The sequence below is a fragment of the Cebus imitator genome, unplaced genomic scaffold (genome assembly GCF_001604975.1).
Source record: "Cebus imitator isolate Cc_AM_T3 unplaced genomic scaffold, Cebus_imitator-1.0 Scaffold52, whole genome shotgun sequence".
NCBI classification, from domain to species: domain Eukaryota; kingdom Metazoa; phylum Chordata; class Mammalia; order Primates; family Cebidae; genus Cebus; species Cebus imitator.
The window spans coordinates 317,737-331,454 of NW_016107367.1; the positions used below are offsets into that span (position 1 = coordinate 317,737).

The window sequence follows — 13,718 nt, forward strand, 5'->3', positions numbered from 1 at the left end:
TCTGTCACCCAGGCTGGAGTGCAGTGGCACGATCTCAGCTCACTGCAACCTCTGCCTCCCAGGTTCAAGCCATTCTCCTGCCTCAGCCTCCCAAGTAGCTGGGATTACAGGCGCCCACCACTAATCCCAGCTAGTTTTTGTATGTTTAGTAGAGACATGCTTCACCATGTTGGTCAGGCTGGTCTCAAACTCCTGACCTTGGGTGATCCACCCGCCTCAGTCTCCCAAAGTGCTGGGATTACAGGGGCAAACCACGGTGCCCAGCCCGACATATGAATTTTGTGGGGGAAAAACAGCCCGTAACAGACTGGAAGATGCCTGAGATGCTGCGGCAGCATCTGCAGAGGGATCAAATTAGACTCAAAGATGCCAGCACCTCCTCCAGGAAGCCTGCCAATTAACCACTTGAGTCACTACCCCCTGAGCCCTGGGTTCCCTCTGTGAAGTGGGGTGCTAAGAGTCCCAGTTCAAGCCCAAGAGATGCCTAGCAGCCCGCAGGCCCTTCCTCCCAGCCCAGTCCCACCTGCTGGCTTGAGTCTCACCCTACCTGTCTCCAAAAGGCAGAGATGAGGGGTGACAGGGAATAAGCGTAACTGAACAGAGACAGCCGGGCCAAGGTGGAGGGCTTCCTGGGGCTCAGTGACCTGCTCACCGCCACACAGCTGGCCAGAGAGGCCAGGACTGCGCCCGAGGCCTCTGGCTCTGTGCACTGGGTTTTCCCATGGAGCCAGGCCCTGGTGGACTGAAGACTTCCCGGTCTGATTCTCCCACCCCCCAACTCACAGGGCATGTCAGGGTCCCAGGACCTCCAATTACTGGTCACTTCATTCAATACATAGGTGCCTGAAAATCTCGTGGGGCCAGGGCCTGGGGGCTGCTCTTGGACATCCCCTCAACCTCCATCTGCACCCCATGGCCACCTGAGCCTGTGCCCACTTTTCAGCTAAGGTTGCAATGTTTCTTTCATTCTATGTCCATGTTTTTCCCCAAATTTCTCAGTAAAATCCCTTTGGAAAAGTCCCAGCCTTGTCTCAGAGAAGCCTGGGACACAGGGTTGATCCGGGGTCAGGAGAAGGCAGGGCAGGGGCCATTAGGAGCAGGAGGCCTAGCCAGGGACACCGAGCAGAGGTCAAGCCCAGCTCCCCACGATCTTGGAGGGGCGCTTCGATCTCTGAACCTCAGTTTACTCCCCCAGAATATGGGATTGTTGTCGGGATCAAGTGGGTTCGCCTTGGCTGAGGACCTGGCTCCCAGGTAGGGAAGGCCAGGGAGCAAGCCCCCCACCACCAGAAGCCTGCATGACCTGGGGGTCGCTGGGAGGCCAGGCTGTCCCACCGGGGATGCACAGGCCAGAGGCGGCGGCTTCCACCCTCACTGCTGCCGGGCCCAGGGCGAAGCTCAGCGTGAGAACCAGAGCCCCGGGCTCCCTCCCCGCCCTGACGAGGCTGCCGGCCGCGCACAGCAGGCCACTCTGCCCCAATCCCGTATTGCAGGGTTGAGGTGGGAGCCGGGCGGTGGCCCCAGCCGACGTCCCGGGGAGCCGCAGGGTGACTCCCGCGGGCGTCCGCAGGTCGCCGAGTGCTGGGGGGCGGGGCGGGGCGGGGCGGGGGCGGAGCCTCGCTGACCCCGCCCTGCCGTCTCCGCCCACGGGCTCTGGGCGTGGCTGGGCGGTCCGGGCACCTGCTGGCGAGGGAGGGCGGCGGGGTGGAGAAGCGCCCCGCGGTCGCCCCTCCCCATACCCGGCTCCAGGGTACGCAGGGTCCTGGGACCTGCAGTGGGGTCGCCTCCGCCCGAAGGCAGCCCTGCTGGACCGGGCGTGGTGGACTCCGCCCGAGCTCGGCCGCTCCGCGGTGTGGGTCCGGAGCAGCCGCGTTGAGACGCGTGTCATAATTCGCGCCCAGGAGCGGAGTGGTGGGAATCAAATCTCAGTAAATGGCCTCGTCGCCTACCCACGTGCCGGCCTCCTGCACCCCACACCCCGCGTGTCCGCAACGCTTCCTGCGAAATGTCTGTTCCCATTCACAAAACTACCCCATGTCCCCGATCCTGGTCAAGCCTCTCCAGGACCGGCGGGAAGCGCTGGAGGAGGACGGAGAGGACCTCGAAGGCCCGCCCCACCCCTCGCCTGAGCTATAGTCCAGGGCAGGGCCCACGGTGTCCTGAGGTTTCAAACTAAGCAGGCTGCCAGGCGAGCTTCCACACCTGTCTCCCACCTCTCCGGCATTGCGGGGCACGGCTGTTTTTAGAAGGAAGGCGGTGGGAGAAAGTGCATCTTTGTCCTGGAGGCTGGCGAGGCAGCAGGAAAGCACAAAGAGGCAGTGCCTCCTGCCTCCCTCGCTCACCGGTCACGGGTCCCCGGTCCCTGGCAGGCCTGCCTGGACCTTCGACTTGGCGAAGTTGACATTTATGGTGTCCCACTGCCCGGCCCTAAGCTTCCTCGCCCTGCCTCAGGCTGGCCAAGGCCAGGGGACCAGGTTGGGGGACACACCCTGGGAGTGGGCCCTGGGCCATGCTCAAGGCTCTGCCTCCTCATGCCAGCTGCAACCAGGCAGCAGGGCTCCCCTTCTGCAGTAGAACAGAGTCCAGAGATAATGTCGATGGACCCCCACATAGTACAGGAAGAGATGCCTGCTTACCCAGCCTCCCACATGGGCTCTGTGGCAGCCTGCTGGCTTCCTAACCTCAAGGATTCCTCTGGCAGCCTCTCACCTCGGGCACCTTGCTTTGCACCTCAGTTCCTACACATGTAAAATGGGACCTTCACAAGGATTTAACGAGATCCAACCTGGAATGGGGCAGCCCATGCCAGGCACCATCGCTGTGCCCTCCTGCACCCAGGGGAAGCAGGTAGCAGAGCCTTCAGGGTCCCACCCTGGCCCCAAGGCAGCCCCATGGAGGGTTGGGAGGCCACCTGGAGGAGGCTGCTTCTGCCTTGGGCAGCCTTGGCCAAAGCAGAGAGAGGGTCCCTGGGCAGAGGCACCAGCCACAGCACCAGCTCAGCCCTGCCCAGCCTGCTCCAGTGCCACACCTGAGTGGTCACGCACTAGGTGCTCTGAACTGGCCAGCCTGGGCTGGGAGCTGAGGCCCTCACCTAGAAGGCCACAGGCAGAACCCAAACTGTTCTCAGGCCCCTGCATCCCCACCACGTGCCCGCTGGCCATCAGGAAGTGCCTTTATTTCTGCGTCAAACCACGGAACAAAGCGGGGTGTGATCCAGATCTGGACCACAGGCAGAAGAGGGCAGGGCTGCAGTCCTGGCGGACCCGGTGAGACAGGAAGCAGCCTCTGGGCTCTGCCTGCGGGATGTCGGGGCAGGCCCGACCCTCCTGTGCACCATCCCAGCCACCCTGCGGCAGAGGCCCTCAGCGGTCAGACGGCAGACCCTGGCCACGTCCTTGTCCTATCCCCGGGCTGGGGCTGCCTGGTCCTCGGAGCAGACACACTCGCTGCTAGCATCATCTGCAGGTCTCCTGGTTCTCCGAGGGGACTCGGGGGGTGGGCTGCAGAAACATAAAGGAGGCCGTGTTGGTCAGGGGACTGCAGCCCGAGAGGATCCCAGCAGTCCGAGATGAACCTTTGGCAGGCAGCTGGGCTGGGGCAGGCCAGGAGGTCCCCTTGGGTGATGAGAAGGGGAGGAGGCAGAATGGGGCTGGGCTCTGCCAGCAGGAGCAGCTCCCAAATCCACCAGAGGAGGGGGTGGCAGAGGGAAGGAAGGCCTGGAGCAGACTCAAGGGCATCCCCAGAGCCCAAGTCCCAGGACTGACCCAAGGGATGGTCTCTAATGCTGTCCTGGAACCTGGGCAGAAACTGACAAGAGGTTGAGGGGGGCTTTGGGCAGAGGTGGGGGTTATGGGTCCAGATGGACCCCTTCTGAAGGTGGTTTCCTGGCAGTACGGGCTGTGGTCTGGGGATGGGGAGAGGGCAGGCAGGGTGCTAAGCAGCTCCAGCGAAGGCTGAATTCACTTCCTCCTCAGGGAACAGACTCCCAGGGGTCTCCAGGGGATAAGACCTCCCAGGGCACAGCTCACGACCCTCGCCCAGCCCGAAGTGGCCCTCAGAGCCGTCCACAAGGCCCCCACAGCCCAGCCTGCTGCCTCTCCTGTGCCTTGGACCTGGGCCTGGCTGCACCCTCCTGCCCACATGGTCTTCCTCTCAGAAGCTTTAGCCTTTATTTATTTATTTATTTTGAGACTGAGTTTCGCTCTATCACCCAGGCGGTGTTGCAATCTCAGCTCGCTGCAACCTCCACCTCCAGGGTTCATGTGATTCTCCTGCCTCAGCCTCCCGAGTAACTGGGATTACAGGTGCCTGCCACCACGCCTGGCTAATTTTTGTTTTAGTAGAGATGGGGTTTCACCATGTTGGCAAGGCTGGTCTTGAACTCCTGACCTCAAATGATCTGCCCGCCTCGGCCTCCCAAAGTTCTGGGATTACAGGCATGAGCCACCGCACCCAGCCTGCTTCAGCCTTTAAACAAGGCACCTGCAGCCAGACGGAGCCTGCCAATAACAGGCCAGCCCATCCCCCCAGGATGTGCACCTGCACCTCACAGCCTCCCAGGCCCTAGTGAGCAAGGCACACTTGCTTCAAAGGTGATGACAATGGGAGAGGACTGGGTGATGAGGGGTGAGAATGTGTCATCACTCATTCAGCAAGTACGCGCTGTGCACCTCCCATGCCCAGGCCTGGGGCTGAGAGTGGATGAGGGACCTCACTTGCAGGTGGGAGGGGGGACGGTGCTAGGGAGGGGGTCAAGGCCAGGCAGCACCTAGGGCCCCAGGCAGAGGTTCCAAGGGCCGGTGGAGGACGGGATGTGAACAGGCAGGAGGCGGGAAGGCCTTGCCTGCCGGAGCCGCAGGAACCACGCCCCACTTCTGACCTTGGCAGTGGCCCCCTCCTCTTCTCAGCACCCCCTCAGGCGCCCTCACTCACCAGCAGCAGCCCCGCTCTGAGAGGGGCCCCTCTGGGCATGCTCCGGGGGCCAGCGCCGCTCGCTGCTCTCCACAGGGTCCACCTCGCTGGGCTCCACCACAATTGAGGGCAGACGCTGGCCCAGCCGAGGGCCCTTCTCCTGGGCACTTGCCACAGCCTACAGGGAGGGTGAGCAGGATCACGGCCATGCCAGGCCTGGCACTCCTGCTGTCTCCCACCCCCGTCCTGCACACTGCCCCACTAGGGGGGTCAGGGACCCTTCCCACCCAGTCTCCAGGGCAGGGGTAGGCACATGTGTGTTTGCACAGGCACATCCCTGAGACGGCTCCCAGCCCCGACCCAGTCCCAACCTGGGGGTAGGGTGCTCAGCCCCTGCGGTCACAGCTCTCAGAAGGCACCAGAGGACGCAGCTGTGCTCAGCCCCGGAGCCCATTGCATAGCCAGAGCCTGAGGCCGGAGACACCAAGGTCACCAGGAACCAGCGCAGGCTTCTGCACACCCCCAGCTGCCTCCTGCACCTGGACTCCTCCCAGCCCCTTCCTGGGGTCTTCCCTGCTGGGCCGTGGCCTCCTCCAGGCTTACAGGAGCTGGGAAGCAGTTGCCATGGCAACCCGAGCGGCTGGCTCTGGGCTTGCTCTTGGCTCATTGTTGAGTGCCCACAGGAGTGTGTGGGGGCTGTGTCCCCAGGCCCTCCCGGTGCCCGCAGCATCTCCGCCCCCCAGTCAGGGCCTTCGAGGCTGCAGTGCTACATGCAGAACTCCGTCCCTCAGTACCCAGAGGTCCCGACTTGCCTCGCTGTCCTACCTCCACGCCTGCACTCAGGCAGATGGCCCTGCCTGGAGCTCCCTGTCTCCCATCTCTGCACCTAGAAGGAAAGCTGCTGGGTCCACCTTCCCGAAAGAGCATGAGGGTCACGAGGAAGGGCAGCCAGGCCGCGGGCAGGACCTGGCTGAATGGTATGAATAGTGCACGGTCCTGGGCTCCAGCCCAGAGTGTCTTAGAACCAAGGACCACAGGTGACCCTCACGTGTGAGAACAGATGTCACTGGGACATCTGCGGAATGAAGGAGCTGTCAGAGGACCCCCATCCCTACCCCACAGGCTGGACCCTCCCAGGGGCCACCCCTCATGCTGGCATTGCCAGCCCAGGGGCTCATTCCCCAGCCGGTCTCACTCCCCATGTGCCATTCTCCTTCCTGCCCCACCAAGTGCACTGGTCTCCAAGTCTGCCCACTGGGGTGAGCGAGGCCCAGGCCAGCAGAACTTGCCGCTCCGAGGCCTGGTGCTCACCACTGTCCGCCTGCCTGGGAGGCTGTGCCTGCAACCCCAAGTTCCAGACTGGTCCCTGTGTGACTCCAAGCTGGTCCCCCTCTCTGTCCCCACTGCTCCCCAACAAGGAGAATGGCTGGGCTGTAGAACTCAGAGCACCGAGGCTGCCACCCTGTGTAGGGACCTTGTTATTTTAGCTTCATCAACACCCCCAGGGAAAGGTGGCATTAGGGGCAGGGGACCCTGGCATTTGCTCACTCGGCAGAGAGCAATCCCTGGGGTCCTCAGGTCAGCAAGGGTGCTAAGTAAGCCAGGAATGCTGGCCTTCAATTGTTTTATCCATTATACTTTTATAAAAGAGCAATGAGCCAGGGGCAGTGGCTCACGCCTGTAATCCCAGCACTTTGGGAGGCCAAGGTGGGTGGATCACCTGAGGTCAGGAGGTCGAGACAAGCCTGGCCAACATGGCAAAACTCCGTCTCTACTAAAAATACAAAAATTAGCCAGGCATGGTGGTGGGCGCCTGTAATCCCAACTACTCAGGAGGCTGAGGCAGGAGAATCGCCTGAGCCCGGTAGGTGGAGGTTGCAGTGAGCCGAGATCATGCCACTACACTCCAGCCTGGGTGACAGAGCAAGACTCTGCGTCAAAAATAAATAAGCAACAACCTCCCCCAACCAGATGTGTAAACTGAGGCCAGCAGCAAGGCAAGGCATGCCCCAAGTCATGGGACAGGGTTTGAGGCTGGCTCCCTCCAGAGCCCCAGGGCCCCAAGGACAAACCTTCCCTGCCGGGCCTCCAGCCCCCTCGGCAGGGCCTGGCTGTGGTGGAGCAGGCTGGGGAATGCTCATGCTGCTGCTGCCACTGCACCACTGAGCTGCACGAGGACTGGGAGCAGAAACGGGGTGTCTGCTGCTGGCCTGATGCTGGATCCACCCTCCCCAGAAGGCTTCAGGCGCTGAGCCCACCCCACTCCACCCCACCCAGACCCAGTGCCCATGGCTCCAGCTGGACCTCTATGGGCTGCTCCCTGCTGGAGCCTGCTGCCAGAGGGGGCGCTGGACCGTGGCCACACAATGTGTCTGCAAGAGGGCACGGGCAGGAGGGGAGATCTGGGAAGGCTTCCTGGAAGAATTCGGCTGATCTGATGCCTGAGGGATGAGCAGGAGGTAGCCAGGCCGGCTGGGAGGACAGAAGCACATTCTGAGACAGAGAACAGTGCAGGAAGGACACGGAGTGTCCAAGGGATCCAAACAGGTTTCTGAGACAGGAGGCTGGGAGTGGTAGGGACTGGGTTCAAGTCAGCCAGAGACCAAGGTGCCCATTTCCTCCTCGAGAGCATGCACCCTGCACACCCCGGGCCAGGCCCTCAGCACCCACAGCCCAAGGGAAACTGACATCCTGCCTGCACTTGGCCGTGCCCACGCAGGCTGGCCACAGCAGAGGGAGCCCACTGGAGCTCTGGCAGCAAGGACTCGAAAGAGAGCCGCTGCCAGGAGTCGGCACCAGCCGCAGACTCTTCACCTGCACTCAGACTGTGTGGGCTCCCTTGGGGCCACAACCAGGTCAGAGGCAGAAATGGGAGTGGGGTCTGGTGGTGGCTGGCATGCAGGCAGCAGGGGCCCCGGGCAGGGGACAGCCCTGCAGGAAGGGGACTGGGCAGTGGGAAAGCAGAGACCAGCAAAATGGAATGCCTGTTACACCCTGCGGGGGTGGGAGAGGGTGGTCCTGTGGCTGTCGGCAAAGCAGAGGGCTGCTATTCTGGGAAATGAGGTTTCTTTCACCAAACACCCTGCTCGGGTCAGCTGGGGTCCTACTGAAGCCCAGGGAAGGCTAGGAGGGGCACACATGCAGGAGGCCTCTCGGGGCAGCGGGCAGCAAACCTACACCCTCTGGCTTTTCCACCCAACCCCAGAGTCCCTGGCTGCCTCAGTGCCCCGCTGCTCCCAGGTCTGGCCCTCCGTCGAGCCTCTCCTGGATTCCATCCCAAGACCCAGAACCCAAGTTAGAGTCCAGGGCACAGGACAGAGACCCAGCCAGTCTTGGGAAGGAGGCAGAGGGAGAGGCAGGAAAAACACTGCCACAGAGACCAGGCAAGAGGCGACTGAGCTGGAGGCAGAGCAGAAGACAGAGATAGAAACAGACCCACAGATGACACCTGGCCCGGAGAGAGGGAGACAGAGGCAGATGATAGAGCTGTCACCCTGAGCCATGGGGGCGGGGCAGGCAGTCAGGGAGCAAGTGGCCAAGGGCTGCTTTGCCCTGCCCAGCGCCAGGGTCCACCGCCAGCCGGGGCACCGCACATCGAGGGCGCCCACCACCCCCAGCGCCCAGGATCCCAGATCTTGCCGGGTACAGCCCCAGGGGCACAAGCCCGTGGAAGCATGACGTCCCACTGCCAGGCTGACCGCGCCAACCCACGCCCTCCCCTTCCCCAGGGAGCTCGACTCAAAACTCCCCAAATCCCCCCATGCTCCTCCCCCTCCCACCCACCCCGCTCCTGGTCGTCAGGGCGCGCTCGCGCTGGGGGCCCGCACGGCTGGGGCGAGGCTGGGGAGGGGGTGACCCTGCCCCACACTAACTCACACTCACCTCCCGCACGGCTGCTGGCGCCGGGACCTCCGCGCTCCGCTGGCTCCGCGAGTTCCCCGCGCTCCCCGCCCACACTCTCTCAGCCTCCCTCGCACTCACGCCCTCCGTGGGGCCGCCGCCGCCCTTGCTCCGCCCTTGCTCCGCCCTCCCAGCGCCAGCCCCCAGGTAGAGTCCCGGCCTCGTCTTCCCTTGAGCGGACCCCTCCCCCAGGACCTGCCCCTGGCCACTTGACACTGAGCCTCAAGATTTGCGTCCAGGAATCTGGGGTGCAGAATTTACTGGGGCCAGACACATAGAAAGAGGACTCCTTCCTACTGGGGACTAGAAGAGAGGAATAAAATGGACAAAAAAGCCCCCCCACTCAGATGGGTCACAGGAAAGGGGGGGTCACCCCGTAACCCTCCTCTCATCTTCACTTCCAGTTCCATTCCCAAAAAGGTGCAAAAGAGCCCTGGGACAAGCTGTCTCACTCAGTCCAGTGGCAGACCTGACACCTGAGACCAAGGTGTACAATCTATGGTCGGTGTAATTCCCAGCCTGCAACCAGGAACCCTCCACCATCACTAATCTGTCATCCCACTTCTGTTGCATAACCACAGGCCAGCCACTGTCCAGCCACCATTCACAGCTGTTCATCTATCTTTGCCATCCCACCACCATCTGAGACCCACCATCGGCATCCATCATCCACCATCAATAACCCAACATCCATCCCGCCCACAATCCACCATCTGCCATCAATAACCCAATATCAATCTCATCCACAATTCACTATCTACCATTGATAATAACCCAACATCCAATCCATCCACAATCCACCCTCCACTGTCAATAGCCCAACATCCATCCCGTCCACAATCCACCTTCCACCGTCAATAATAACCCAACATCCAATTCATCCACAATCCACCTTCCACCGTCAAAAGCCCAACATCCATCCTGTCCACAATCCACCATCCACCATCCACCATCAATAATAACCCAACATCCAATTCATCCACAATCCACCTTCCACTGTCAATAGCCCAACATCCATCCTGTCCACAATCCACCTTCCACTGTCAATAATAACCCAACATCCATCCTGTCCACAATCCACCTTCCACCGTCAATAGCCCAACATCCATCCTGTCCACAATCCACCATCCACCATCAATAACCCAACATCCAATCCATCCACAATCCACCCACAATCCACCACCACCATCCACCATCAATAATAACCCAACATCCAATCCATCCACAATCCACCATCTACCATCAATAGCCCAACATCCATCCCGCCCACAATCCACCATCTACCTTCCCCCATGCAACTACCAGTCATCCATTCACCATCCACCATTCAACCACTGTCCAGAATCCAATGTCCATTAACCATCCATCCCCAGGCATCATCCCCTATCCAACCACCATGGACTCATCCGTTCACCACCAGCACCCATCACTTACCAAGCATCAATACATCGCTACATATCCGTCAGTCCAACAGTCATTCAGCATCCATCCATCTACCACCTATCCATCCACCACTCACTATGAAACAGCTTTCCATCAAAAATTTAACACATCTATTTACCATTTACATCTCCATCCACGTATCTAATTGTGAATCATCAATCTACTATTTACTATTCATTTATTCCAATTTATCCATTAACCTCCATCTAATCTACTACAATTCACCCATCTACAATTCAACCACCAGTTGCTCACCATTTGCCATTCATTCATTCATATTTCTATGAGCTGAATTCCTCCATTCATCCACCAACCATCTATCATCATCATCTCTTTTTGTTTGTTTCTCTTTTTTGTTTTTGTTTTGGGACCGAGTCTCACTCACTCACGCAGGCTGGAGTGCAATGGTGCGATATCGGCTCCCTGCAACTTCCGCCTCTAGGTTCAAGCAATTTTCCTACCTCAGCCTCCCAAGTAACTGAGATTATAGGTGCCCATCACCACGCCTAGCTAATTTTTGTATTTTTAGTAGAGATGGGGTTTCACCATGTTGGTCACCCTGCTCTTGAACTCCTGACCTCAGGTGATCCACCTGCCTTGGCATCCAAAGGTGCTGGGATTGCAGGCATGAACCACCGCACCCAGCCTACCATCACCACCTCTTATCCACATCCACCACATATCTACTCATTCATTGTCCATCTCACAACATCCTCTATCTATCCACCCATCATCCAGCCATAATTCACTATTCATCCAAAATCCATTCAAGTACCATCTAGCATCCATTCATAGAAAAATTTATTGACCACCTTCTGTGTGCCAAACATTGTTCTAGGAGCTGAAGACAGAGTAGAGAGACAGCAGTGAGCATTTATTTACCATTATCCATCCGCCATGACATTCCACCCACCATCCATCCACTCTATTCATGCACCACCCACATTCACTATTTACTCTCCATTCGACATCCATCTTCATTCATCATCCATTCACTATCCACTTGCTATCTATCCATCTTCCTCCATCTGTATATTAAACCATCCATTTACCATCTCTCCATCTACACACCCACTGTTCACCTTTCATGCATCAGTTTTCCAAGTTGTAGCCATCTACTGTTAACCTTCATCCATTCATTCAACACCGATTCATCATTCATCCATTGAGATTCCATCCAGTTGTTGTCTATCCACAGCCAACTTCCATCAATACCTCCACAGTACACAGCCCATTATTCATCCAGCTGGCAATTATTCATTTATTTGGCATCCAGTCCCCATTCATGCACCAGAGAGCCACCATTTACTTGTCCACCACTTGTGATCCATTCATCAGTCATATACTCCTTGGCATTTCTATTCCATCTGCCCATCCGTTCTCTGTGCATAGATCCATCACAATCATCCACTTCTATTTATCCACCATCCAGCCATACTTCCATGACTTATCTACCCACTAAGCATCCACCATCTACTATGAATACTTACTGTTTGCAGTTTATGTCCACTGTGTATGGATTCATTTGGTATCCATCAATCCATCAATTCAGCATCCACATCCATCCGTTTTCCATCTATCAGTCTACGATGTATTTGTTTATTCTTCATCACTTAATCAACCGCCAACTACATAGATGCATCTACCATCTAGGTAGTTGGCGGTTGATTAAGTGATCTTCTACCCACCACATACTCATTCTACCATGACGTCCATCATTCATCCACTATCACTTACCCAGCCAGTTTTTCTCCCCCACCAGTGAGCCAGCCACCTGGTAATTCACCCACCCATGTGCTCATCTACTATCCTTAAGTTATATTCTATATTACCCATATACATAAACCTCAGTCCACCATTCTCATTTCCATTTCACCACCACCCATAGCCATCATTCATCAATCCAGCTTCTCACCATTCTTTTGCCCATTCATTCATAAACAAAACATTCATGTAGTAATAAATATTAATATAAAGCATTTTTTACTGCATGACAATTCTGGATTCCGGGGTCATTGACAGAAATAAGACGCAATCCAAATTCATGATCCAATGGTCCAACAGGGAGAAACAGGTCAGGCAGCGAAGTGTCTGTGTGAAAATGTGAATTGGATTGAAATTCCCATGCCTCCATCTCCTGGATGTGGCATGGATGGAGCTCTTTGTTCTCCAAGAGGAGGGCGGGCAAGGGGGCATCATGGCGGGGTGAGCAGAGGCCTGACCTGGCCACTGTGGTTGCAGCTCAGCAGACCTGATGATGTGGGCATAGAGGGAGGTGGTGCCAGAGTTTTTGCAAAGCTAGGAATGCCCAGCTGAGGGCTGAGGGGTCAGTCCCGGATGTGGGGGCAGCAAGGAGCTCTAGGGGAGTTTTAGGCAGGCAAGAAATCCAGTCAGCTACTTTCTGAGAAGGGACTCCCCGAATCTGTACACTGCTCCATGCAAGAGCATGGACCAGAAAGACAGGGACCTTCCTTAGAGTCACACAGCAATGCCAGAGTCGATCAGGGACCTGACACCCTGCTCGCTGTGGCTGCAGCTGCACCATCTGAATACCCAGACACCCTTGTGTCAGGAAAGTCAGCTGGCATGCTCCCCTTCCATTGCCCTATCCCCCAAATGCCACCCCCTTCCCACTTGGGCAGAAACTGCTCTCCTAACTTGTTAGTGCAAGTGTTAATATCACCTAAGGTGTCAGTTGTCATCCAAGATGTTGCCTGGCAGGGGCCTCCCAGCTTCCAGGGCTTGCTCCTAACAGGGCATGGGGAACCTGGGAAGTGGTCAAGGTCCTCGAGGCACCAAGCCACGGAGGCTGGGACGGGGAGCATCTGCAAAGACTGGCCTGGAGCCCAGAGCTGAGCTGTATAGTTGGCCTCAGGGCCCGTTTTTGCCTGGAGCCTCGGATGCTGCTTCTCCCCCACCCTCCTGCCGCCACGGTAGGCCCTTCTCCACAGGAGACCGGCAGGTCCAGGGGCAGGAGCTGTGCCTGGCCACGCCCAGCATCTCCTGTGTGTCTATGGAGCCCCTTGCTCTCTCTGGGCCTCCCTGTCCTTGCCAATGCAGTAAGGGCATACGGTGGACTAAGTGAAGGACCAGCGTTCCTGACATCCTCTGGCTCCACTGAGGCTGTCATTGGTCTCTTCCCAGCCCTGCTCCCCTATCTCCACACTTTCCAAAGCTTGAACAGGCTGGGCATGGTGTCTCACGCCTGTAATCTCAGCCCCTTGGGTAGCGGAAGCAGGAGGATCACTTGAGCCCAGGAGTTCAAGACCAGCCTGGGCAACATAGTGGGACCACAAAAAATATGAAAAAAATTATCTGGGTGTGGTGGTGCATGCCAGTAATCCCAGCTATTCAGGAGGCTGCATTGGGAGGATCACTTGAGCCCAGGAGGTCAAGGCTACCATGAGCAGTGATTGCCCCACTGCATTTTCTAGCCTGGGCGACAAAGTGAGACCCTGTCTCAA

General features: G+C 57.9%; 1 protein-coding gene across 1 annotated transcript; it reads right to left on the bottom strand.

The window, feature by feature from the left end:
- Positions 1–4,924: 4,924 nt before the first annotated feature.
- LBHD2 (LBH domain containing 2) lies at positions 4,925–7,052 on the bottom strand. Its single transcript, XM_037738356.1, has 2 exons — positions 6,984–7,052; positions 4,925–5,089 (listed from the first exon to the last, which is right to left on the bottom strand). The coding sequence occupies exons 1-2, from the start codon at positions 7,050–7,052 to the stop codon at positions 4,925–4,927; spliced, it is 234 nt and encodes a 77-aa protein (XP_037594284.1).
- Between the last annotated feature and the right edge of the window lie 6,666 nt (positions 7,053–13,718).

What these genes read in the sequence shown, in the direction of transcription:
- LBHD2 (XM_037738356.1), bottom strand. Translation starts at nt 7,052, where the DNA reads ATGAGCATTCCCCAGCCTGCTCCACCACAGCCAGGCCCTGCCGAGGGG. An exon ending in CTGGAGGCCCGGCAGGGAAG is followed by an intron (nt 5,090 to 6,983) that starts GTTTGTCCTTGG and finishes CCCTCCCTGTAG; the next exon opens with GCTGTGGCAAGTGCCCAGGA.